The sequence below is a fragment of the Pelecanus crispus genome, chromosome 1, assembly GCF_030463565.1.
Source record: "Pelecanus crispus isolate bPelCri1 chromosome 1, bPelCri1.pri, whole genome shotgun sequence".
Classification (NCBI taxonomy): Eukaryota; Metazoa; Chordata; class Aves; order Pelecaniformes; family Pelecanidae; genus Pelecanus; species Pelecanus crispus.
This window is the reverse complement of record NC_134643.1, coordinates 79,953,678-79,978,599: the sequence shown is the minus strand read 5'-3', so window position 1 is coordinate 79,978,599 and position 24,922 is coordinate 79,953,678. Positions and strand designations below refer to the sequence as shown.

At 39.0% G+C, this 24,922-nt stretch overlaps 1 protein-coding gene across 1 annotated transcript in view; it reads right to left on the bottom strand.

Annotated features, from left to right (window-relative positions):
* Nucleotides 1–24,922, bottom strand: part of ARHGAP8 (Rho GTPase activating protein 8) — a 57,062-nt gene that overhangs the window by 11,872 nt on the left and 20,268 nt on the right. Inside the window, exons 5-8 of the mRNA XM_009485323.2 lie at nucleotides 24,602–24,688; nucleotides 20,685–20,783; nucleotides 19,588–19,698; nucleotides 9,879–9,952 (exon numbers count right to left, since the gene is read on the bottom strand). Coding sequence (XP_009483598.2) covers nucleotides 9,879–9,952; nucleotides 19,588–19,698; nucleotides 20,685–20,783; nucleotides 24,602–24,688 — 371 coding nt within the window. The remainder of the gene's footprint in view (nucleotides 1–9,878; nucleotides 9,953–19,587; nucleotides 19,699–20,684; nucleotides 20,784–24,601; nucleotides 24,689–24,922) is intronic.

Here is a 24,922-nt window from a genome sequence, read left to right as displayed (position 1 = left end):
AAGGCTTTCAGAAAATGGACATCATAAACGCTTGCAATTCGGTTTGCAGGAATTGGTTTAATAGTTAATGCTTTAATCTGATGTGAATCTCACTGTATAAACTACAATGTAATAAATATCAATTTTTAACATGTTTATGCCTTTATTGGCTAAGCTTTCAAGAGTCTAATTAAAGACATTAATCTGTAGCATAGACAGCAGCTGTACTTGTCTGGTCCTGCATCCCATCAACATTACTGTAGTGGCACATAACGCTAAGCTCTTACTGGATATGGTTTTTGGAGGTCTGAGGGGGAAAAAGCAACTTCTATCCTCATCTGCAGAAACCTGGGATACGGGCGATATCTGTGCTTCTTCCAGAATTCATTTCCAGGTCAGCTGAAACTGAATCAATATACAGCAATTTGTTTGATCATGGGTGCCAACAAGCCAACTACCAAAGCAGGTATCTCCAATCCTTCTTACATTTGTGGGCAATCTATCCAAATGACGTGACGCTAATTAAATGTAGGTTAGTGCAATAGTTAGGAAAAAAGAAAAAGCTATATTCTCCTTCTAAAGTAAAAGAACTGCAACAGCAAAAGAGCCACATCTTTTTTGTGTAGAAGATGATCAGACCAGAAAATAATATACCAATTTTTAAATAAAGGATGGGTCATAACTTCAGCCTGCTGGTAAACAGAAATACGAGTCAACAGCAGTTATGCTACTGAAGGGGGAAAACGATGAGCCTGGGTACAGAGACAGCTCTTTTGCAATATATTTTTTTGACTTCTGTGATGCATATGAACTGAGCAGGATACTTTTTTTAGGAGTCTGTTAGGCTATTAATTGCTCTTAGTGCTTTCTGTGCTTAGGTGGGGCAAGGGAAAGCTACCTGAAAACATGATTTGAATGATGGTGTTTCCCATGCCACATAACCTGACAGCATTAGCATATGCCCCCAACTGGGATCTCATAATAAGGGATGGGAAGGAGGAAAGGGACCTGAAGACTCTCGTTGGTTATGCCACTGTGATGGATAAATACACAGCCTTATACACAGTCTGTATATATATACAAACCTGTCTCTTCCTTTTCAGACACTAGGGGAAAAAATCCCAGTTCTTGGAACTACCATAATTAAACTAACACAAGGTGCCCACACTAAAATAAAATCTATCACTTTGTCTTCTTTTTGCAGACAAAATACATGCCAGAGACACCAGTTGTGGGTTGAGGAAACAAAACTGGCTGAAGGCAATCCTGGTCATTGCAGCTCAAAGCATTCATTTTTGTCCTTTTAAAAAAATAATTTTGAAGTAGCCTATTTAATTTTTGTTAGTAGTGTTCTTCAATCAAATCCCATTTACAGCATGACTCATGTCAGCTGTCTCTTTAAAGAGAAACTTTTTTTTTGTGTGTGTGTACAAGTTAAACTATTTTGCCATTAATAGCATGGGTAACAGAGTCCATAGAGAATACCAACCCTGGAGCAGCAGTGCTTGCCAGAACACTGCTAGGCGTTGACTGACATGAGCAGCTAGCCTGGGCTTTCCAGTTCTGATAAACACGCAGCTGCATGTCACTCATATTCTATCAATGCTGCAGAGCCTCTGTTGAGATAACTCAGCACAAACTGCTCCCTGCCCCTCACCAAAAAATTATAGGTAGGTACACAGATATAGAGATAGGTGGACTTTTGCTACCCTGCACTAAACTCTCCAGACCAAACCAGCATAATTTTACTTTAAATATTAAGTGCTATACAGAAAAACATAGTATGTGACTAGTGAAGGAGCCATCTGTATTCAATGAAATGTGATTTTGCGATTGAGAACTTAACTGAGTAATTATTTAAATGTCAGTAATCATAAATGAAAACAGGCAGGCACCTCATTCCACATTGAAATAAGTTGGCTTTTACCACAGCAGACAAAATTTCAGTGCAATGACACAACCATGTCACACGCCGAATTAATAAATTGTTGCTAAAAATACTTAACCCCCTTCTACCCCCGATCAGTTGTACCACAGGAAAGACACAGAAAATCAAAACTGATAAAGATAAATTAAAGCAACACATGCTGTCACATAGCTGCAAACTTGCCAAAGAGAGAGAGATGAGAAAATTACATTCTTTTTCTTTCAATCATCCTTGATTTGAGGGTTGCTGGCATCAAAAACCTTTGTTAATTTTGCTATTTCTCTTCTGAAAGCAGACAAGAGTGAGCATCTGAATTCCTTCTGTCCCAAATTGAGTTTGGAAATGTTTCTTTTGACTGGGGTCCTGCCAAGTCTTAGGAAGTGTCCATCCTGATTTGGAAGCAGTTTTCATTCTCATTAATACAACTGATTTAGACATCTTCTTGCAGATTACCTAATTCTAGTAAGATTCCTTTTTAAAAATTAGAACTAATTTACTTCTAATATGGGGATTGATGAGTTTATAGCATATTTAAATTGTCCATCTTCAATGTAACATCTTAAATGCCCAGAGAGGTGGCAATTGTGAATTTTTATGCTTAAGACAAATTCGAGATTTTTTTTTTTTAAAGCTAGAATACAGTACAAGTTTGAGGAGATTGCACAGCCTTCCTTTCCCTGTACTCTGCACAATGCATACAGAACAAGTGAACGTGATGTCTGCAGTCTGTAAAGATGATTTGCACTGCAAGAAGGTGCACAGCAGATCAAGGGCAGAGGGGAAGAGAAGGGACAGTTCCCACCCTACTGAAAAGCTGCGCAGCAGCAGCAAGGATGCAGAATCGTGCATCCTTCACAGAACCCAAAGTGTATTTGTGTCCTTGCAGTTTTGAACAGCATAGTCTCTAGCCTTTGGATTTATGAATGAATATTCTCAGTTTACACTTGGCACCTCTGAACATAATTTATTTACAATGCCTGAGCACCAAAAACACAAACTGTGCTTATTACAAGGTTCATTTCTATTTGATGGCACACAAACCAGTCTTGGGATTTATCTCATCTCCATGAACCCTAGGTAAAAACATTCACATGAAAACAAAAGAGCCAGGAGCTCAGAAATGTTTATATGGCCAATGTCAAGCTTTCCCAGTGTTGCATTTTTAAAAGATATTTGATTGATCACAAGAAGTGGAGGCCAGGAGGCAAACTCGCTAAGCTGCAGCAATCCAAACGTGTTCAGAACGCATAACCATCCATCTCTACCCATTCTGACTATCACCACCAGGATGTATTCATTCACATTAAAAAATGGAACCCAAACTTTCTCCATCAGCAAGATTTGTTGTGCTTCATGGAGGGGAGGAGGAGGAAAGATTAATCACTGTTTACCACTGCTTCTGCTATTGAACAGATAAAGGACAGCTTTAGTTGTCACTATAATCATACCATAGGACATTTACTACTTTATCATTAAACTTCTATAGCATGGTTATTACCATTTCATTTAGAAGTCTTAGTCATCGCCCAGGACTCTCCTGTGGTGCCACGAGACAATGGTGAACAAAACCTTTGTGCTGCAAAGCACTTCCAGTCAACAAGAGAGATGAGGTAAGAGAGAAAGACTCAGCAACGGGGGCTACTGCAAGATAATTTTCCTATAGGGGACAGTTATTTTTTCTGCTTTATAATTCTGTAGTGCGATTCCTTCACTGCGAGTTTATTGTTCCATCACTTCTGAGCTGCTGCTGATCTCACATGGTCTCCTTAGCAATCAGTTCTCTATGCAATTGTTTGTAGCTGTTTCCTTATATGGCCATTCTATAGAATGCAATGGAAATTTTAGGAATAATCCCAGCAGGTTAGCTTTGGTTTTAAATTGTTTAAAACATGGACAAGCATGTCGTCTATACCTTTGGGGATACTCTCTAAAACATAAAATACATTAACAATAATAATCCTACCTATATATTTCAAATTGGTATTTTGCATAAGACCGATACAAATGACAGTGTATTAATATTTGAGATAGGCTTCAGCAACATTCCTGCCCTTTGTAACCTATTTACTATTTTTATGCAGAGCTGAACAGTGCAGTTTATACCCACCATAAAGAGTTGAACAAAAATTCCCTTAAAAGCTGTTATTGGACCTCCAGATGTTGGGGGGTTTGCAAACAAAATATGGATTTTGCCATGCAGTTTTATTTCTAGTGTGTATCAGCTAGCACACTCAAAGTGCGGGCCAGAGTTTAAAAACTAACAGAGCATGGTGAATTGTACTAATACCAATCTAAACAAACACCAAAACCACCAGCCACACGCCACCTAGCTTTTAATTTATCACAATGACTTATACCCAGTCTGTAACTTGCTTTTCTAGAAAAAAAGACATGTAAGTAAAAGACACAAAAGGGTACTTCTGCTGCGACATCTTACTAGAGTTTAAAAGCAGAAGTGCGCTTCTGAATCCTAAAGCCTACGACAGATAAAACTGCCTCGGAGGCTGGGCAGCTCTGAAGCGAGCGGGCCCCTCTCTGCCCTGCCGGGTGGGTGTGGGCAGCACCAGCAGCTTCAGCCACCTCCACAACCGCGTCCCTGAGCGTTACGGAAGCCATATAACACAAAGATGCATCCTCCGTAGCACGGCGTTACTTATATCCCTGGTTACCAGAATGGCCGGTTAGAAGTGACAGCCCCCATTTACAGTCTCACTTCGGCACAAAATAGGTTGCTGAGGACACGTGGGGGCATATTCACCAGAGAAAGAAAATTACTACCCTGTGGCATAAGCTGGGCTTTTTGGAGAAAAGGGCCTGTGGGCAAAGCATCAAGATCGTTACTGCCAAAGGAATGACACCAGGTTAGAAACACTTATGAATTGTTCTGACAAGAGAGTGAATATTTAATTAAGCAAGGTAATTTCTCATGGCATGCTAGAGATAAGGTAGTACACACACACAAAAAAAATGTTATTTACTGCAAGTGCAAGTCAAGCCTTGCATTTATAAACTAGACGGATGAACAGGTTGTGGTTTTGAGGCTGAGCACAGAAAAAAATGTCCTCTCGTTTGCTGGTTACTGTGAAGATCTAGTCACAAATGTGCTTTGTTAAACTTACCCTTCCTCTTTGCCCTGACTAAATCATCAGTTGCGTTCAGGATGATACCAACATCTTACTTCCGAAATTAAGAGCACTTCTCTGGTTTGGTCCAGAAGATGAACTCTGAGGCTCAGTCTTAATGAGCTGATGATTTTCTCAGATACTCAGAACTCATTTTAGGAAACTAGTTCGTCCCTGTGAAGGTTAGCAGGAGCTGAAATTAAGCATTTTTAAAATTCAGTATTAAAAACTTTAAAAACATTATCCACTCTCAAGTGGAGCTAGAATGAAAGTGGTGAAACGGCTACTTTCTCTTCCTTTGTTGAAAAAATAGCATGAAAATTATTATAGAAATTAAGAAACTTAGTTTATTGTGTTTATTGTAATAGTATCTGAGGCATCAGCCATAACAGATCTCATTTATGTAATACAAACAGATGCAGAGGAATCTCTCCTTACAGTAGATTCAAGGTACTGGGTGACTTACTAACTGGATGCAGTGAGAGTCATATTGCTCAGTAACAGCTATCTACATACGCAGTCGGATAAATATATGAGGAAGAAACCCGCACTCAGTGTAATAATGCTAATTTGGCTCTTGGGGATGAGGACATGCTTGCTGCTGTCAGAGCCCACTCGATAACTCAGTACAAGAAGGGGAGTTTTGGCTCATTTGTACAGATGAGGATGCCTCCACACTGGGAAGAACACTTCTGCCAACAGTGTTGTCTGAAACTGAGGCAGAAAATTTAAACATCAAGGAGGAAAAATGTGACATGAAGCAATCTGTCAAAGGGATCGGAGTCATTAAGATGAAAAAGGCTGGCTGAACTTTAGAAAGTTTCCTTAGCCTGGTAGCATACTATTGCAGGCTGGTGCCTAGCTTGCATACCACCACAGCTGCTGCATCAGATCTATTCAAGAAATAAGAGCCTGAGCAGTACAGAGTGGACTTAATGGATGTCAGAGGGTCTCTGATGTTTCAAGAAATCTTAACCCTGTTGATGAAGCATGATTTTGCAGAAGCTTTTGTGATCTAAGTCAGAGTTTCAGACACTGATTTCAGGTACATAAATGTGAAAATATAGCGATGGGAAGAAAGAGTGAAGATATAGCAATTGGAAGAAAGAGTGGAAATACTGCACCTTGATTGAAAAACAAAACCCACTGCCTGCTAATTCTGCGAGGCTGGAAAGTATGCCAAAATCAAATGGAATAGGGTAATGACAGTGAATTTTTGTCACTTCCGGAAGATGAACTGAAGCTCTCACTGTGCTCACGGCCACGTCTGGAGTGCAAAGAACGCTGCCAGTCAGCCTCCCAGGGCTGTCAGCATGGGAACTGACACTTGCTGAAGCTGATGGCAGAATTGAGATATTCCAAATTTAGAGAAAGAGTTAAAATCATAGCAGACAGCAGGTACAACAGATACCTGCACACTTATAATCAAGTGCAAAAAAATGCATGTCTATCACCTACTGCTTAACAGCCTTGGCATGGCAGGTGCTTGGCTTTCAAGCATCAGCTGGCTGAGAATGTCAGAAAACACTCTACCTGACAAGCCATCTCTCCTTAGAAATCTGGTTTATGGATATCTCCTTATGATCAGGAATATGACAGCTCTGAGCAAACCTGGGCTTGGTTGGAAAATATCAAGGTTGACAGAGCCCATGCCCTTCCTTCCTGGGGGCACAGAAGGACAGAGAGCTGGGGAAAAAATTAGATAGTCTGGCTAGCAAGTGCATGGCTGGACTATGTATCAGTGGCCAGCATTACCATGCCACTGACTTGCAGAGATGCATAAAGTAGGACAAGGGCTTTGTTCAGAAGTATCATCACATTTCCTCAGAGACTATCCTTTACAAACTGTGCTGATACTGCACTGAACAGATGAGTTTTTAGCCAAAAAAAGATGAAGTTTGGAGAAAACCCAAGGATGATTACTGCTTTCAGAATAACAAACATTTCATCTAGGAGAAATTCTGCAATGACAAGGTTGAGCCAACCCTTTCTTTTATCACAACCACAAGAGCTAAAACTTGCTTTTTTCCCTGTACTGTGCAGTTGGCAGTGCTACCTCAGAAAACTGTGGGTATCTGAGCTAGACTCAGCAATTGGTGAGAGGGAAGAGTATGGGATTGGTGCAATAGTGATGAGATAAAACACTCGGAAAGAACAAAAGCAAGACATGGAGGAGGTTTTGTGTCAGATCAGTGCAAGAATTACTAGTTACTGGTCACCAGCACGATATAATGGTGGCCCTAAACCTCCTATTTCTTTAAAATCTTTAAACAGGTCCAAGGAAGTGCCAGATATGCAAAGCCCTCCTCCCATGCACAGCCAAAAGTTTAAATCAATTAACATTTTAGTGACTAAATTTTCACTCAATTTCTAAATAATAACAGCTCTGAGAAGTAATGATGTTAGTGCACATTCATCCTCATTTTAGCTCTCTTGACTCCTGTGATTAGTGAGGAAGAGGTATTTGCCTATTAAGATAAGCTAAATATATGTAAGGATGATTGTTTCATAACAATTTAAAACATGAAAAAGTCTGGCTTTCATCTGCAGATGGGTATGCACTGATACACTACACAAGCTCTAATTATCCACTTACAATTATAATTACAGGGATTGTCTCAAGGTGCCAGTCACTTGCCTTCAACATTCTTAGTAGTGAACTATTTACATTCCCTGTATACAACCATAATATTTGATAGAAGCTACACCTGCAAAGTTTTCATCATTAGCACCAGTCTGGAAACAGCACATCCGAACAGCTTTATGAGTTTGAGTGGAAATCCTGAATTTGGACCAAGAGGCCTTCAATAGTCTATTAGGAACTCTTCATCTACTGCAGATCAGCAGATACCTTTAAAAGCTGAACTGGCCCCACTCCAGTATTTGGCCTTGGCTGCTGCAGGTATTTTGAAGATAAATCAGCAATTTCAAAGAGGCGAGGAGCTAGCTGTTCTGTACACAAGCATTGCTACAGATGCTATGCTCCACTGCTTGCAAACTGTAAGCAGGTATCCACTGCAGTGGGTCTCTCTCTCATTCTCCTATACATATCATTAATCAGCTTCGCTCAAGGTACGAAACCCAAACAAAAATCAAACAGGCAGTTATTTAACATTCTTATTTACCATGGGGAAATCTAAAATACAGAGCATAGCCTAGCAATGAGGGCAGGACACTAAGTGTCTGCTCTGTCCTCATTTAAATCAGTGTGATCTTGCACTGATTTAAATGAAGCCAGGATTTCTCTTGAGAATCAGCAATAAAGCTGAGAAGCAATGTTTTTCTTGCCCTCCCCCCCCCGCCTTCAAAAATGTGAAGCCTATTCAGTACAAGTTTTTAAAAACAAGTTTGAAATTTCTCACTTAGGGTTCAAATAAACTCAAACTCAGACCAAACCCTAGTGGCAATAGTTAAAATGAACAGAGATCAATGATGCATACATACTATTTGAATACTGAAAGTAAAATTTACCTTACTCAGAATGACAGCTCAAGGATGCAAATTAAGAATTGGGAATATTGTGGGACATAGGCTTTGGGTAAGCCTATCTATAGAAGAATATAATTTACTCAAAATATGTATTTTATATTATTTATGTGCTGTCAATACAAATAGCTCCTTAAATGAGGAAAATCTCAGATAAAACTCATTTAACAGCAATATAGAGATCTGAGTCTGGTTTTTGTCTTAACAAAAATCATGCTGATCCTCAAAATTTGTTCAAACATTAACCAAATTTACTGGCATATTAAATGACAGTAATGTTGTTTTTTTTTTTTAAAAAAATAACTGAACCAAACACATTTTGATTTTCTTCACTTGACACACCTATTAAAAATTCACACCCTTCTTTCAGGGATCTTAGGAATCATTCCCAGTTTTACCACTGTGTAATGTTGTGCCAGTCACATAACGGTGTTATGCTCTGTTTCTGTTCTGTCACCTGTAAGACAAAGGTACCTAGGCTATAGATTTGGTACTGTAAGATACAGCAAACATTTGTGAAACTCCGACGCCTTGGAGCACAAAGGGCTATGGAAATGTTGCTGTAACTGCTTTAAAAATCAGGGATCAAAACGTAAAATTACATTACACTGGGAAAAGGAATTTCAAGGCTGCAGCCTTATCTCTGACTTTCTCCCTGCATGCGCCTTTGTCCCTGTGTAGGGAATACAGTACACTTACCCTACAGATAGCACCTGATCTTTGGTCCTTTACATTGGTTAGGTATGCACTGGGGAGCTCAGGGGTATAGCCAGTGGTTCAAAGTCTACCCTCTCTTTGCCCTGTACATGCAGGTGATATAGGGAACTCAGATTTGGATGCTCCCATTTTAAATATGGGTCTTTGTGATCTGTATCTCTATATAATGTAACTATAGATATGAACTGCAGTCAAAGGGTCCGTAAATGCGAGTAAAAATATTTTTTGAAGGGAAGACTTCAGGCTTACTCCCGCAAAACACATTTTTTCAATGGGTCTTTATGGCCACTGGTTCAATAAAAACAGAACTTCTCATTGATTTTTACTGGGAGTTCTACTTAAAACCAATAATATGATATGGGTTGACGATGTGTATTTCAAGACATCTTCTCTCATTTGCTATTCCCTAATTAATCCTAAGGGCAAAAAGTTTTGGGTTTTTTTTCATAGTGGGACAATAATCTGGTAATAAGTATTCCCTATCCATCAAAGCTCTCAAGGCAGTGCCCAATTGCCACTCAAGCTTTCAGGATATAAACATATCCCGTGCAGCTGTAAACTTTGCCAAATCAGGCACTGAGCGTTATACAGCTTCATACTGTTGTCCTTGTTCTGAAAGACACATCTTCTTTTGACACAGAACTCACCTTTTCTTTTTAGGTAGGATACAGTTTCCTTCATTACTGGGGGGATTAGTTCGCCTTTATTTTTGTCCTTGATACTGTTAGGAAAAAAAAAAGAAAAAGTAATAGCCTTTAACTGGCATTTATAGGCAAAGAGTCAAACCCAAGACAGAACAGTCTCAGCAAAAACATGAGAGAGATCTGAGAGCATACATTAAATCCCACAAATTAAGGAGCCTGCATCAAACACAAGAGTCCTCCACAACTCTAACAGGTGCTGAACGAGCCACTGAAACAAGCAACTTGGACTTCTATTCAAAGAGCCGTTCCTAAACACTTTCTTCTTGCTAGAAAAGCTGTATAACTGCAACAGCACCGAGTAATAAGTAAGTGCTATTTACTGTACTGAAGGGGAGTCAAGGACAGAGCAGCAGAATGATGTTCCATGGTAACTCTGCCCCTACTCAAGATCGGGTTTGCTCTAGTTTTGTTCCCCTTGCTTGGCATGCCCCAGCAGGGCTGCATTTAACCGTGACGCAGTGATGGCAGCGGTGGTGGCTCTGATTGGATTTGGTTGGACGCCACTGGTGGAATGGGGTTTCAAGGCACCTTAGAGGCAGGCGAGGAAGGAGTTTGCAGCGAATGCTTCATAACAAGTCTTGATCAAGGGATGCTGCAAGTTTAGGAGCCTTTTATCATACAGATTTTTCTTTGTCATTTGTCTCTTTTTAAGCCACAGTAGGTGTATAATTAAAAGGATATTGTACTATTTATTTTGAAGGCAAAGTGATGAAGCGAGATTATTAACGCTTTGAATGGTTCCCATGAAATGAGATTTCTTTCTCTTTCATAAGTGAACAGTTGAGGCAAAAAATCGAACATAGCACTTTCTTGATCTAGACAGTGCAGAAAATTCTGCAATTATCTTCCTTATTTAAAAAAAAAAAGTTATCTTTGGCAGTTTTAAGAAGTATAACAAAAGAGACAGTCAGTATCTGCTGAGTATTCTGCTACACTTTTATAGTAATCAACAACAACATAAAGGGTGAATCTCAGATTTTAAAAGTAGACTTAATATATATTTATGTGTTCAGTTTCATATTTGATGTTTAAAATGTGACAAAAGGTGACAAACTCTAAAGCAACAGCACAGAGATCTGTGACTGCATCATGAGAGGCTGCAGCTCATCCACAGAAAATGCAAGATGTTTATACAATATGTAACATAGCCTTAACCTAGTGCTGCTAGCTGAGGTTGCATCTGCAGGGGAGAATGATTCTTAGAGTCTTTTCCAAGTACTGTGATTTCTTCTCTTTCTGTCTAGGCTTGCTTATTACTTTATTAATATAAAACAACTCAATAACTGGAGTGTCTTTGATACAACTTCTGTAACATTGTTGCATGGAATGAGCAATCCAGTATCATATTTTGTGTTTAAACTACACAGACTTTAAAATCTTGGAGGGGTAGGGAAATTGTCAAATCCTCCCCTCCTCCTCATATTTGTTTTCCCTATGCCTATGAAGGGAGCTAGAAGAGGATATGTAGACTGGTTAATTTTGGACCTCCAAGGTCAAGGAGGTTAGTCACCCACAACTTCACATATGGGGGCGGTGGGGGTGTTCCTCTGACGGGAAGATTCAGAGCAGGATCCTGACTTAGGTACTGAATCACCCTGTGGTTTTGCCTCTCTCACTCATAAACTGACAGGAGAATATACTTCATGCTATTTGGTCATTCAACCATCAAACATTTTGATCTCATTCATCACTCCAGGGACACAACGCTGAGCCACCAGTGCCATTTCTTCCAGTTACAGTTTTGTTGCCCACCCGATCCTACTCTTCCTCTTTCCTATTTTTCCTCTTTCATATTTTGCGTGTCACTTCCCCTAGTGCTGCATAAAACAATACAGCTTGTTACATGATTGCAACAAACTTGTGAATCCAGCTCCTGGAGCTTCTTCTACTATTTCAAATACCTAGACCACCCTGCTGTTTGAAAGAAAATAAATTGTTCCTTCAGCTGAAGTTGATCTGCTATGGATTTGTACCCTACGTCCTACTTGTTTCCTCATCATAGTAATCTGAGATAATTTCCTTATGTCTTCTATAACCTCACTTGCCTTACATAGTATTTGCATTTCCTCTCCTCTTTACCTTCTATTTCTTCATAAGCTAAGGAGTAGCTCATAATTAATCACCATCTAAACACTAACACCAGCAGACTGAAGACAACAGAAAACTGAATTCTTGCTATAGTTTCTCTCCTTCCAGCCAATGATTTTTAAAAACTTGTAGTATTTGTGAGAGCTCCACTCCTCTGTGAAATTTGGTTGACATAAGTCCATAGCTCTTCTGTGAACCTAACTAAAAATCAATCCACTGAACAAATTTTTCCTGCTCTTTTTCAACAAAGTATCTACACCAGAATCTAAAGCGTATAAAATTCAATACTGCTCTGCGCGTGGGTTAATACTACTTTGTGGGCACTGCTGTATCTATATCTAGCAGGAACTGTTAGGAAAGGGGTATTTTCCTTGATGTAATCAGACATAAGAATTTTGATTAAAAATATAGCCAAGTTTCACAAAACCATGTTCATAACATGATAATTTTAGCCACTTGACCAAATAAATTCTACAATGTATGCAATGCACTTGCAGAAAGAAAGACTAACAGCAAGGAACAAGTTTAATTCAGGTAATCTTGAAGTATGATCTTTTATACGTTAGTAATTCTCATCATTTGCTGCTGCTTGCAAGTACGATCTTTAGATGAAATGATACAACTTCTCGTCCTTACACACTGGCAAGGCACTATTAATTTCAATATGAAACAGTACTGGACTTGCTGGAGTAATCATTCTCTGCAGTATCATAACACCATGATAATGGCCAGAAGAGAGATTTATGACCTGACTTGTAAGACCAAGTCCAACCTCAATCTTCCCCATTATCACAGACATCTCACGAGAGCTAAAACAGAGACTGTAAGTGCTTCATGAAAAAAAATCACTGACTAGAGAAGGCCATGGCTTGAAATGCTACCAGGACCAAGTTTATGACCTAGTCCTCAGAGCAGCATCCTCTTCTTACCCACAGTGACAATCAGGAACCTCCGTAAAATAGCTCTCCTAGCAGCAAAATCCTCTCAGCCCCTTTAAGGATATGTATCCCATCACTCCTAGTCTCTCCTGCTCCTTCCAGCTTCAACAATCTTACAGTAGTTTCACGCATGCTGGTGACACTGTAGAGTGGAAGGTCAGTGTTAGTGTTACAGCCATGCAGGAGTTGTGCAGTGCTCTCAGACCCGCTCAGAGACCCAGGTTCTTCCCTTCCCCCTGCCTTCCACCTAGACCCTGGAGAGGAAAAATTAATAAGTAACTTTGCTTCAGTACCATGGGCTCTCATACCAGAACAGAGCCACGCAAACACAGGACACGTGAACCCCCTACCCTGCTCTGAAAGGCATCTTCTGTATATGAATTATTTTCTCTCACAGCAGATCAGTGTTGTATAACAACCCTGCTGCAACAACACACAACAAAACAGGCAGTGACTGTGCAGCCCCATTAATAAATTAGCCTTGCTAATAAACTACACAAGGAAGGAAGTTCTAGGGGTTCTTTGCACAGCATGCAACGCTGAAATCCCCAGTAAAATGATATCCCCCAGTAAGGGACTAAACAAGAAAAGGGGCTGGGAAATGAGGTCAGTACTAAGGTCAATGTTTGGGATACCAGTGAGGAAAAGCCTGCAGTAAATCAAGGTAAGGGAACCCCCCCCCCCACACACACATTTATTTTAGCCTTTCTAATAGGGGAGTTATAACACACTCCTTGCGTGTCAAATAATTTTATTTCGTGTATTCAGATCAGTGCCCTAAACATCTAGGGCAACTTCTATTAAAATTAGTTGAAAGCCTAATTCACTTAAATGGGAACATCATCAAGACTTTAATTTGCTTGGAAGCTGTTACATCTTTATTATTGACAATTTAAGCTCATGGAACCCATTCTCAGTCTCTCTGAAGTTGCACTGATTGTTTTTGCTTTCTTACAGCTGCTCACTCCAGAGGCACCAAATAGCAACCCAGCAGCTTTTTATAAATGTTTTCTAATTATTATTGTTACCCATAAATGTGTTTCCCATTTCAGTGTATAAATAGCAAACTGATTATTTACAGCACTTGCTCCTGCTGAGCACTAGTTTATCTGTCAGAGAGGTGAGACAAATAACTGGGCTATAATTTGTAATAATAAAACGTACACATCATTTTTCTTTTTCTAGGAAAAAAGATACAGTTTCTGCACTTCTACCATTTTCTACAGGATTCCTGTTTCCCTTGAAGGAAAGGTTCCATTCCCAGTACAACGAAAGAGGTCCTCAAGATAAATGGTATTTTAAAAGAGTAGGATATTCACTGAAAGTCACATGCAAAGGACCGTTCTGTTTTTGCAACGCTGGGGAAAGCTGGGATGCATATCTTCACAGCATTTCACAATATGGGACATAGCATTCAGTTTACTGGACCTAAGGTGACAGAAAATAATAGGGACATTACTTCAGCTAATGTAAATCAGACTGGCTCAGAGGTCAATGAAATTACACCTCTATCCTCTCTTTGTGGATCCTGTCAAGTAATCTGCATTTTTCTTGCCTTGTTCAGGATGGTGTGATGAGCAGCTGTGCTTTATGACAGACAATGCAAACTGACATTGGAGATCAGGCACTACTACGGGCAATTTGAAATGAGAGATCTCTTACTCTTGCTGCTTAAGAGATGAGCATAACAGAGCATTTCAGTGCACAGTATAGTTTTCTGTAACTGATTCACAGATCTGAATCGTATTGCAGCAACATGTCAGATTCAAGAGGGATCTATTCTGGTAAACACAGTAGCTAGGGAGAATGAGTACTCCTCGCTATAGGATATATGGTTAGTTACTACAACACATTATATACCCAATGACTCATTTCTAGACAGTGGACAGTTATCACGAAAGGCCTTTACACGTTGTTCTGAAGTATCATTAAGTATTCTCGGCTGATAATCTTTCTCTCTCTGTTTTTCCTCTCCTTTTCATTTTTTCCCTGCTGAGACATGCTGAGATTTGGTTTAGAATGCATTCTTCCTCCCTGGTCACGCATGCACAGCATGCACAAGCGGAAAGATTACAACCAAAAGGAAAGCATCCTGAAATGTTTATGACAACAATTCAACAAGCAAAAGCTGTACAGTTGTGGCAATTTTGTGCATCTTCTCTGCCGCCTCTCCCCATCAAAGGCAACAGATAGAAAAATAAAACATTTCCTCTTTTCCCACAAAAGGTATTTAATTTTAGATTTTAAATCCAATTGGAGAAAACAGAGCACTGTCAATAGCCAGTCAAGGTCATCTCTGTGCTGGAGCTCAGCTGTAGCCTTCCTTGATTACAGAGGCAATCGGGTGCAGCAACAGGGGTTTATAGGAGCTTGCTGAACATACAGTAGAGGACAATAATGCCACTTGGTCCATATAGTCAATTATTAATTCCTTTAAAGTGTTGCAAATTTAGCTTCATTCATGCTTTTTAACTGTATTTATCTGATCAACATAAACAGAAGGTCCCCCAAATTTTTCCTTGCCTTTTTAAACATAAAATCTTTCTTAATGGCTTTTAGAATAAAAATCCTATTTTTCACCCTAACATGCAGCGCAAACTAGCAAGGACATATTCTGAATAGCTAATTCCTGCTGCTCTACATTTTGTGTGTGAAGGTAGCATTGCTGAAAGAACAGAAAAATAGTCTTGCTATATCAACACAATACATGAACATTCTTTGAAATCTCTGGATTTATAATAGCGATAGCTACTAGTGAGTAACAGAAAGTCATTTTCATAGTACTGTAGTACTCTCCTCTGTCAGTCTCTGATCACTACAAGCTGGGACATTATACCCAAGGAAGTATCACTGTACACTTGCCCTGTTCTAACACCTCTCCCTGCTAACATCTGCTATTGCCCTCTATTGGGGACATGACATGAGGCTTGATAAAACTTTAAACTAGCTCATTACGGTTGTTATTCTCCTCACTCTATCTGCACATAAGAAGCTTGTATTAGCAAGTTAGAGAAGGGCGTAATAAACACTAAACATGCAAACTATCCCACCCACTCTGCGCTACACATTCTTAAGTACCTGTCAAATCTGAGCATGTATTCCCATTAAACTATAACTGAAAAATTAAGTGTGGACAAAACCTCCTCAGGAGGACTGTTCTATCTGATATCCCCATGAAGAGGGACATTAGTTTCAGTTGTGTTATTTTATATTTTCGAGAAAATCACATAGTTTTTAACATGAGGTCAAACCTTTAAAGGTGCTATTTGGCAATCAGGCAATCCAGCCTGGGGATCAGAAATGCTATGGAAAGACTATCATTCAGTAAACTGGGAAAAATCTGCTTTGTACATGTAGGCATAAAGAATTAAATAGGGAGAGAGCTAATCTTTTTTTGTCCCCCAACCTTTATTCTAAAGACATCCTATAAGCCAGCTTTGGATGATTTAACTGCCTTTACTGAGCTCATTTATTATTGTTTGAATTAGTGTAGTTTCAGTGGAAACTTCAGGATAACTTGGTAGTAGATTCAAGTTCTAGATACAAGGACCAAATTGAGTCCTTACAGGAGCTCACAACAAGGAAGGTTTTCCACTTCATGTCTGTGCCTAACATAAAGTACTCACTTAAATCCCAGACAAGAAAACGTAAATAAAGCTGGATGGACACTTAAGATCAAGTCAGCTTGGTGTGTGTTTGGTTTTTCCTCCCCACAAAGAGTTTAGGGTGACACTGAGGGGTTAAAGAGATCAAAGGCAGTCAATTTAAATTCAGATTTTGGATCCTGAGTGGATGAGGGTAATACAAGAAAGAAAAGTTTTCAATTAACCTGATAATAAGCCCTTCAGCTTGCTCATAAATTAAACCCAATTCAGTATAGATTACATTTCAAAGAATTTCCCAGCTCTCACAGACCTTCCATGATTTTTAAATGCCCAGTTGCCTTATGTCATTTTGAAAATCCAACTCTACAAGGTTAAAAATGTCTTTGTGAGTTAACAGATTCCTCCAAGAGGAGACATTGGTCCCAGACAGTCATTTATCAGTGCCTAGATGGAAACTTCCTTCGGCTTCACTTTGCTGTCCAAACAAAACAGTTCCCCGTCCCGCCCCACCCCCAGCCTGTTCAACAAAAGCGAGATATTTTGAACCAATGCTTAGTCACTTTTTGCTCTTCTAGTTTGTAATTATAGCTCTGGAAAGCAAATGTATTAACCAATATAAACTGAGTAAAAAGTTAAATGAGGAAGTGTTACCAGAGGCAGCATTGCCCACTGCTTTTAGGGAGGCACATTTGAAAGGATATGGTTTTACCACCTTCCACAGCCAGAAGCCATTGGAATACCATTATCAAACATCTTATCAAAATCAGGCCACCTATGAGGGCTTTGGATAAATCCCATCCACCAACCTTTTACTGACTGAATAAAAATCATCACCCCAGAAGTACTGAATCTGATGAAACCTCAGGCCTACGGGCCTTACTGTTTCTTTTCTTAAACTGAAGAAAAACACTCCACAGAGAAACAGTCCTTTAACGACAGTAGCTTTCTCTCAGCAGCACCTCTGACAATACAATTTTCACTAACTGTAATGAAATACACAGCACACTTATTCCCATAAGGCTATAAAAAAATAAAATCAGTGTCTCCCTGTAGCTCTCTTCAGAAAAATGGAAGAGCCTCACCCAGGAGAAGACCTCAAACCTGCCTCTTTGCTAGACAGGTGGGAGGTCACTGCCATTTTGCCATTACAGGCCACAGAGATCATAAAAGGAAAGAGAATTAGTAAAAGCAATTAATTCATCAAGATGAAAGCTGATACTTTTTTTTTTGTTCAGATTTTAGAAGCTCTCCACACGTATCATTCCCTCTCCTCCATTAACTTTACCTTTCTTCACACAGTCTAAATAAGTCCTTTATTTCTCATTTAGAGGTCGTAGGGGATTTGTTTATCTGTGATTTTCATGTGGTGATGCAGCACCATCTCTTCTGCAAGAGGGAATTTGGACAAAGGTGGTCAAACAGAATGAATGGCCCCATGTACGTCCATTTTGGACACCCAAGCACTGTGAACTGCACCCACACACGGAGGGCATCCGTCCATCAGTGCCTCCATCACAAGTGCTGGAAGTCTCTGGGTCAAAAGTGACAGTAATGCCTTGCTCGGTGTCTCTCCACCAACAGATCTTCCACAGAAAAGCTCCTTATAAGTAGCTACTCTTCTTATAGTTGGGAAAACTAAGGCACGTAGCAAGGGTGTGGTTGCCAGTAACGCAGCTGGAGAGTGGCAGAGCCAGGAAGGGTGGCCACCGCACCCTCACCACAAGCAGCCCAGCGAAAGACACTGTTTACTGTTCAAGCACAATCGGAGAAATAAAATACGACCAGTAGATGGTAAGAGTGGCACACAACATGCTTTCTGATCACATAAGCCTGCGAGAAGTTCAACAGAGCTGATTGAGCAGCCAGGCTGGTCTGGTGGCAAGCGACAGCGTGCCCTGATGCCTGCAAACAGTCCTGGTTTTACTACTGCACAGTTGGCACAAAACATTGTCCTTCTTAATGATGCAGTGGGAGCCCACCTAAAAGATATTCTCTGAATTAGGGAAGTGAGTTAGCCATGTTTCAAGTATTAGGGTGAACTCTAAAGAGGTATCATAAAAGTTAATGTCATAGTAGCTCTTACACAATAGATATTGATTGTTCTAATTTCAAGCCTTCCAGAGAGGACTAATGCTTAACATTTAACCAGGGGAAAATTATATTTTATATCTCATTTACAGCTGAATCATTAGAACCAGAAGAGTAGATTGGGGGTGGGAGGAGATTCGACAAATGTCCATGTATCAGCCAGCCTAAATTGCCTTTGCTGAATGTGAACGGTATTCTTCAGCTGTTTTTGAGAAGGATGCCATAGAAAGACAGTTTTCCATAGTTCTCTGACAGAAATGACTGTGGGTAAGAAGCTAGAAGGTTTTGTTGGGTTTTATTTCTGTTGTTTTTTTACCAAATTGAATCTTGCAAGTACTATTGCCATCCCATTCCTTGTGTAAAGTAAATCATTTTTTATACCACATACAGTGCTGTAATCTACATAAACAGCTGTCAGGCCATTTCTGGAAGAGAGTGATTTTATTCATTTCATAAAACTCTGATCAGAACAATATGTGAGCAACAAAACAACAATATATAAAGGCTCAAGCATCCATTTTAGCTTTATGCAGCCATTTTGGAGCCTGAAGTTTTATTTTGGCTTTGCTATCTACCATCTAAATATCTCCAAAACACTTTCATACTGCCAGCATCTACCAGTCACAGATTAGCTCGGGGCTTTGTCATATATGGGCAAATTTCTGTCCACTGGGAGAGAAGTCATGCAGCTGTGCTAGCACTAACTACCACAAAGATATTGTAAACTTGAAGACCAGGCAGGTCACTGGGACTGAGACCTGTCCTGAATTCATAAAACCTATTGTCTAGCCTCATAGTTTCATGGCTCAAAGAGTTTGAGAAACTAAACATGTAATAAACAGGATATTTGCAGGTGTTCTGTCCAGTGAGTCTGCACATTACAGAAGGCTGCAGGGTATAGAAATCTCATATTTTAGAAATCTCACAGCTTACTATTGCAGGCTGACTCCAAATTGCTGGGTAGGTAGAGGTGGCCGTGGTGGAGGAACCTTAACCACAGGTGGCAGTTTTCCCTTCTGTTTCCCCCGAAGATTTTCATCATGTCTGCAAAAATCAAGAAATTATTGATTTTCTGTGCACCACGGCTGACAAACTATATATATGAACTGCCACCAGTATTGCTCATGATGCTGATCGCCTGACAATAGTGTATATGCTGCAGGTCTTACAGAACTTGCATTTAATTTAAGCATTAGGGAAATTTTTAAGTCGTATTTGTGGCAGAAAACTTAAGCAAGACATAGAAGATCTCTTTTGCTTCAGCCAACAGAGTATAGTAATAAACGTGTCCAAAAAATAGGAACGCACTGTAATTTAACAGCAAAATTCAAACCTATTTGCTACTCACAATACAACTCCCCTTTCTTTGGTAACCATGCAATCCAATTCATAACCTTAGACCTGTAAGGTATTTTCTGTTATTCCATATTTACACAAAAGGTGTGTAAAAACCCACCAGGCATCAATAACAGTCATAATCAAAGCTTCCAGCTACTTTCATTCAGCAGTGACATAAAATCACTTCCTGTCAGTACATCAAAGCATTTCCATGTACAGTGCTGTGTCAAAAAGACTGTTATTGATACTAATACTGGCACTTGACAATTCCAGCCCTATGCATTTCTTCTTCTTTTCCTCCTCCGCCCCCTCTCCAATACTAACACACATACACACATAATATAAAAGTAATGGATCCGCTAACAATAGATGTATCCATAAAGACATATGGATTGGTTTTGCTAACACTTACACAGAAGCTGCAGTTATACTAAGAAAATGTTCCACGACTGAGGTGGAGATGTTCCAAATCTGTAGAAAACTATATAGCATTATCTTCTCTAAACACCTGACGCATTTCACATCTTTGATGGCAATGCAGCCTTCAGAATTAAATCCAACCAAGCACAAATAGGTAAATTAGACTTTTAATCACTGAAGAAATAGGATTAGATTCTGCTTGGAATACAGTGAACAGGATGCAACTCTACCTGAGAAAAGGTGAGACAAGGTATTTTAAACTTGCCACGTACCGGATGACTTCTTGAGGGATATTTAACTGGTCATACTTGAGATGCTCTCTTAGGTCACTTAAACAGTTCAAGTAGGTGATTTTTTTCCCAAACTTATGGCTAAAAAAAAAAAAAATCACAGAGAAGTATAAAAATCAGCATGGGAGGAACATTTATAAAGGGTTTAGTTTCTGTTACAAAAATGTAAGTGCTGATGCAAACTCAAAATTAGACTGTAATTGAAGCAGCAGGAGACATAAGATGTACTTCCATTTCATATGATCAAACATATACAGTGCATGCCTGAGAGTCTGATTTGAATAAAAATAACTGACTTCAGTCTGAATGTTTTGTGATTTGCATAGATATGAAAAACAGTGCTTTAAAAGCCACTGAAAAACAGCTTTCACACAGCATTAGAAGGCTCACTAAAAGAACTGTTAACTTTGGAGAAAATGTTACACGGCCAACAGAACAACGTTTGTGTTATTTAGGTATTCCTCCCTGCCAAAAGACAAAATAATGGCGCTGTAGACACAAACTATAAAGTAGTAAGTGACAGGAGAAATTTTCAAAGCGTGGATAAGTGTGTACCCTTGAAGTGTTGGGTCCATCAGCTTTATCTATTTTGAAAAGGGCTGGATAGCTTCTAGGAAACATCCTTAATAGTAAGGTTTTTCTATGAGTTGCACAAAACAGATTTCCAAATTTGAAGCATCAAATATCACTAGTTAGGGCTTGAGTTTCAGCCAGAATATACTACTTACAGGCTGAGGTGTTCGAACAAGGTTCAGCAACACATTTATACACATGGTCTGAAATAATTTCGTATTTTTCCACAACACAAAATATCTGTCGTATAATGAAGTGTCAAGAAAAGTAATAGGTGTTTATGACAAAAAGTGTACTTTGCTGCAACTTACTTTGATAGTAAAATTGGAGAAAAATTCTCTCACATTAATGAATTTACCCCTGGATTGTCAAATACACATACACACACTCCCTCTAGTGGGAGATGACACAAATATAAGTCACTTCAGCATTTTAGCAGCTTTTAATTGAAATGAGCTGAATTTTGCTAACAGGCAAGCAATTTTGGGATGCCGACTGATATCAGTCTGTGTGTGTACAACTTCAGAGCTCTTCAGTGTGTCTTTTATCCAAAACAGCCTGCGATTTCAACATCTTACCTAAGCCACTGGCTAGCACAGAATTCTCTGTAACTAATCACTTCTGGTAATACAGGACACGTTACAGAACACATGATTTGTAACTAAGTTGTGGTCAGTTAGGAAATATTGCCGTTCCTTTAAAATGCCACATTACAACCACAACCTAAATTTATATTATTTTGATAACAGATGGGTGGTTTCTGTTAGCTCACTCATAGAAATGTGCTCTTACAGTTTTTTTTCAGTTTGGAAAAAATACATGTGACAACACATTACCTTCTTGTTCATCTCTTTGGGGACTGGAAAGGAATTCAATCAACTTCCGGAGCTTGAAAAATTTCCAGTATTTACATTTTCTTAAATACTTTCAAATACAAGTTTGCTAAAATACTTACTACTTTTGTTCTTCACTAATAATTCTGTCATTTGTCCAGTTCTTAGCAAGCACATTGTTCATGTAAAAGTACTTACGCCATGTACTCACAGGTACCAAATGTACTAACAGACCTCTGAAAAATAAATACATGTTTCTTGATAATGAAATTTATTTTACATCTATTGGAAACACTACCTAAAAATGAGGCTGGGCGACAATTCAGCAAAGCTAGGAAACAGAAAGTCCAGAGGATTTTTCTCCCTTCTTTTTGTGAACTTTGGTTTAATATTGACACTTAAATAAAAGCACAATCTACTAATACAAGATTATTCTAAAGTGGGAGGAAAAGGTACTGTGAACAAATTTTAAATTGTACTATTCTAGTAAATTAACAATGTTAGTAAATTTTAGTATTCAATGAGAGTACAATTTAGGCAAATTGTACATGTGCACGTTCACACTTCAGTTTTAAAATTATATTCTTATGTTTTCCTTTACTTGACAAACCCAAACTTGAGTCAACCCAAACCACAAATGCATGTGAGTATTCAATAATTAAACCATTTTAAGCAGTAAAGAGGGTTTTTCCCTAGCTTCAGCTAATTCCAGCCTTCTGGCTTATTGACCTTTTCAGAGTTTACTCATACTTTCAATTATTTTGTATGTGCCAGTGTACAAATACCTTTGTTTCTGTTGATCACATATTTTAACAACAGAGTGTTGCTAAATCAGACTCAAATCAAGTATCCAGGTACACATTAGTAAAAGTCAAGCACAAACAAGAACAGCCAATCCTGATGAAAGCAGGGTGTTCAGAAGGTCAAGATGATGATGCATCTAAGATGACAAGCACTGGTTTGAAATTTCTGTGCCAGATACAAATGCTTAAGCTTATCAGGATCACCTGTTTTCACATCCAAAGTAAACAAGGATTTAATTGCCAGTATATCATACTGTTCCAAGAAAAAAAGTATTCGTCTTTCTTACACAGACACAGTAAGATCCAGAGTAAATGTGTATTTGGAACAGGTACCTGTAAACTTTTCTTTTGTAAGAGTTAGCAGCCAATTACTACTCTAAGTCAAATAGCACAGCTGTGGTCCAGCTGTGGCTCCACTGAGTGCATTAACACATACAGACTGAAAACGGCCATTGCCCCAAACCGCTTGCCTGGAGCTATTGCCAAGGAGCTCTCAGCTGCCTCTGAGAAAGAAGTTGGTTTCACCTGGGTGTTTTAATGTACATCAAGAGTTTTTCTGGGTTTGTTGGGTTTTTTTTTCTAGAAAGCTCTCCACACCCATTCTACCGCAAATCAGGAACAAAAAAAAAAATCCATCCCCAAAAAATCCAGTACCATTCCTGAGGTACCATCAGCTACTGGAACTCCTGCTTCTGTCACCCTTTTCTCACCACTGGTCTATGTCCTGGATCTCTGGCATTTATTTTACTGCCAGTTAAAACACAGATGTATAGTCAGTCTTCTTGTTTCAAGAACAGCGTATTCAGGAAGGATTTTTAGCTGTAACCAGTTTTTTATTTTCATGTGCTTCTTACATGTTCTGATCTGTCTAGAAGTTAAACTTCCCGTTTCTAATTAAATAGCTTTCTACCAGTCAGAACTGAATCAATTGCAAGTTACTGTAATGGACATTTTTAGTTGGTTCATTATGGCTTCTCAAGCTGTTTTTGTCCTTCAGCCCTGAGGACATTCATAATATAATCTGCAAAATGTTAGAATTACTTTGAAAGTGACAGAAGTTCAGGAACAGAAACTAAGAAAGCCCAACCATCCTAGCACTTAGCAATATCTGCCCATTGTTGCCGGTTCCTTGTAGATGGCATCAATTTTTAGCATGCAAAGAAAAAGAATGAACCAGTAAAATACATCCACCTTCACCATTATACCCTCCATCTCGAATTCTTACGGGCACTTCAGGGCTTATCCATTAACTCTGAACACACAAGTAGTATAATTCCTATTCATCTCAGCACTTGAGATCAGGCTGAAGGTTAACCATTTATTATCTGCTTTACTGTACCACCTAGTAACTCCAGTCACGGACCCAGTTCTATTGTGCTAAGTGCTGTCAAAGAGGACGAAAAAGTCATTCATGGTCCACAGAATAACTATGTCTTAAAGGGATATTTACTTTAACATACCAGTAAAACTACTATGAATTGAGACTCCCTTTTCTTAGAAAGAAAAGAACTCTACCCTATTATTCATACCCAAGCTTAAGCTCACCTTACTCATCAGTTCAAGACAGTTTAAATGGCTATTGTGCTGTTACCTGACATATTTTACCTCAAGCCTTTTTAAAAGCAACCTATTAGAGAACAAACCATCCTTAAACTAAATGGGAAAATGTGTTGAATAAACTGCCAAGTACCTTATAAGAGGTTTAAAGATATTCCACAGAATTTTTATGAAGTTGGTTGGATGTATGACATAGAGTGCTTTAAGGTTTTTCTTATACCTAGGAAAAGAAAATGAAATTGTTAGAAGACTGTTAAATATCATGGACGGTAGAACTGAATAGCTACAACTGAATGGGAGGTATTATTACAGGAACATTATACAGCATTCTTTTCAAATACATTAAAAAGACCTAATTCAGAAGAAAGTGAGTATAAAATGAAAAAAAAAACCAAACCCAATTTTAAAAAATGGTCAGTTTTGATGATACAATAGTAGGCCAAGATAACACCGT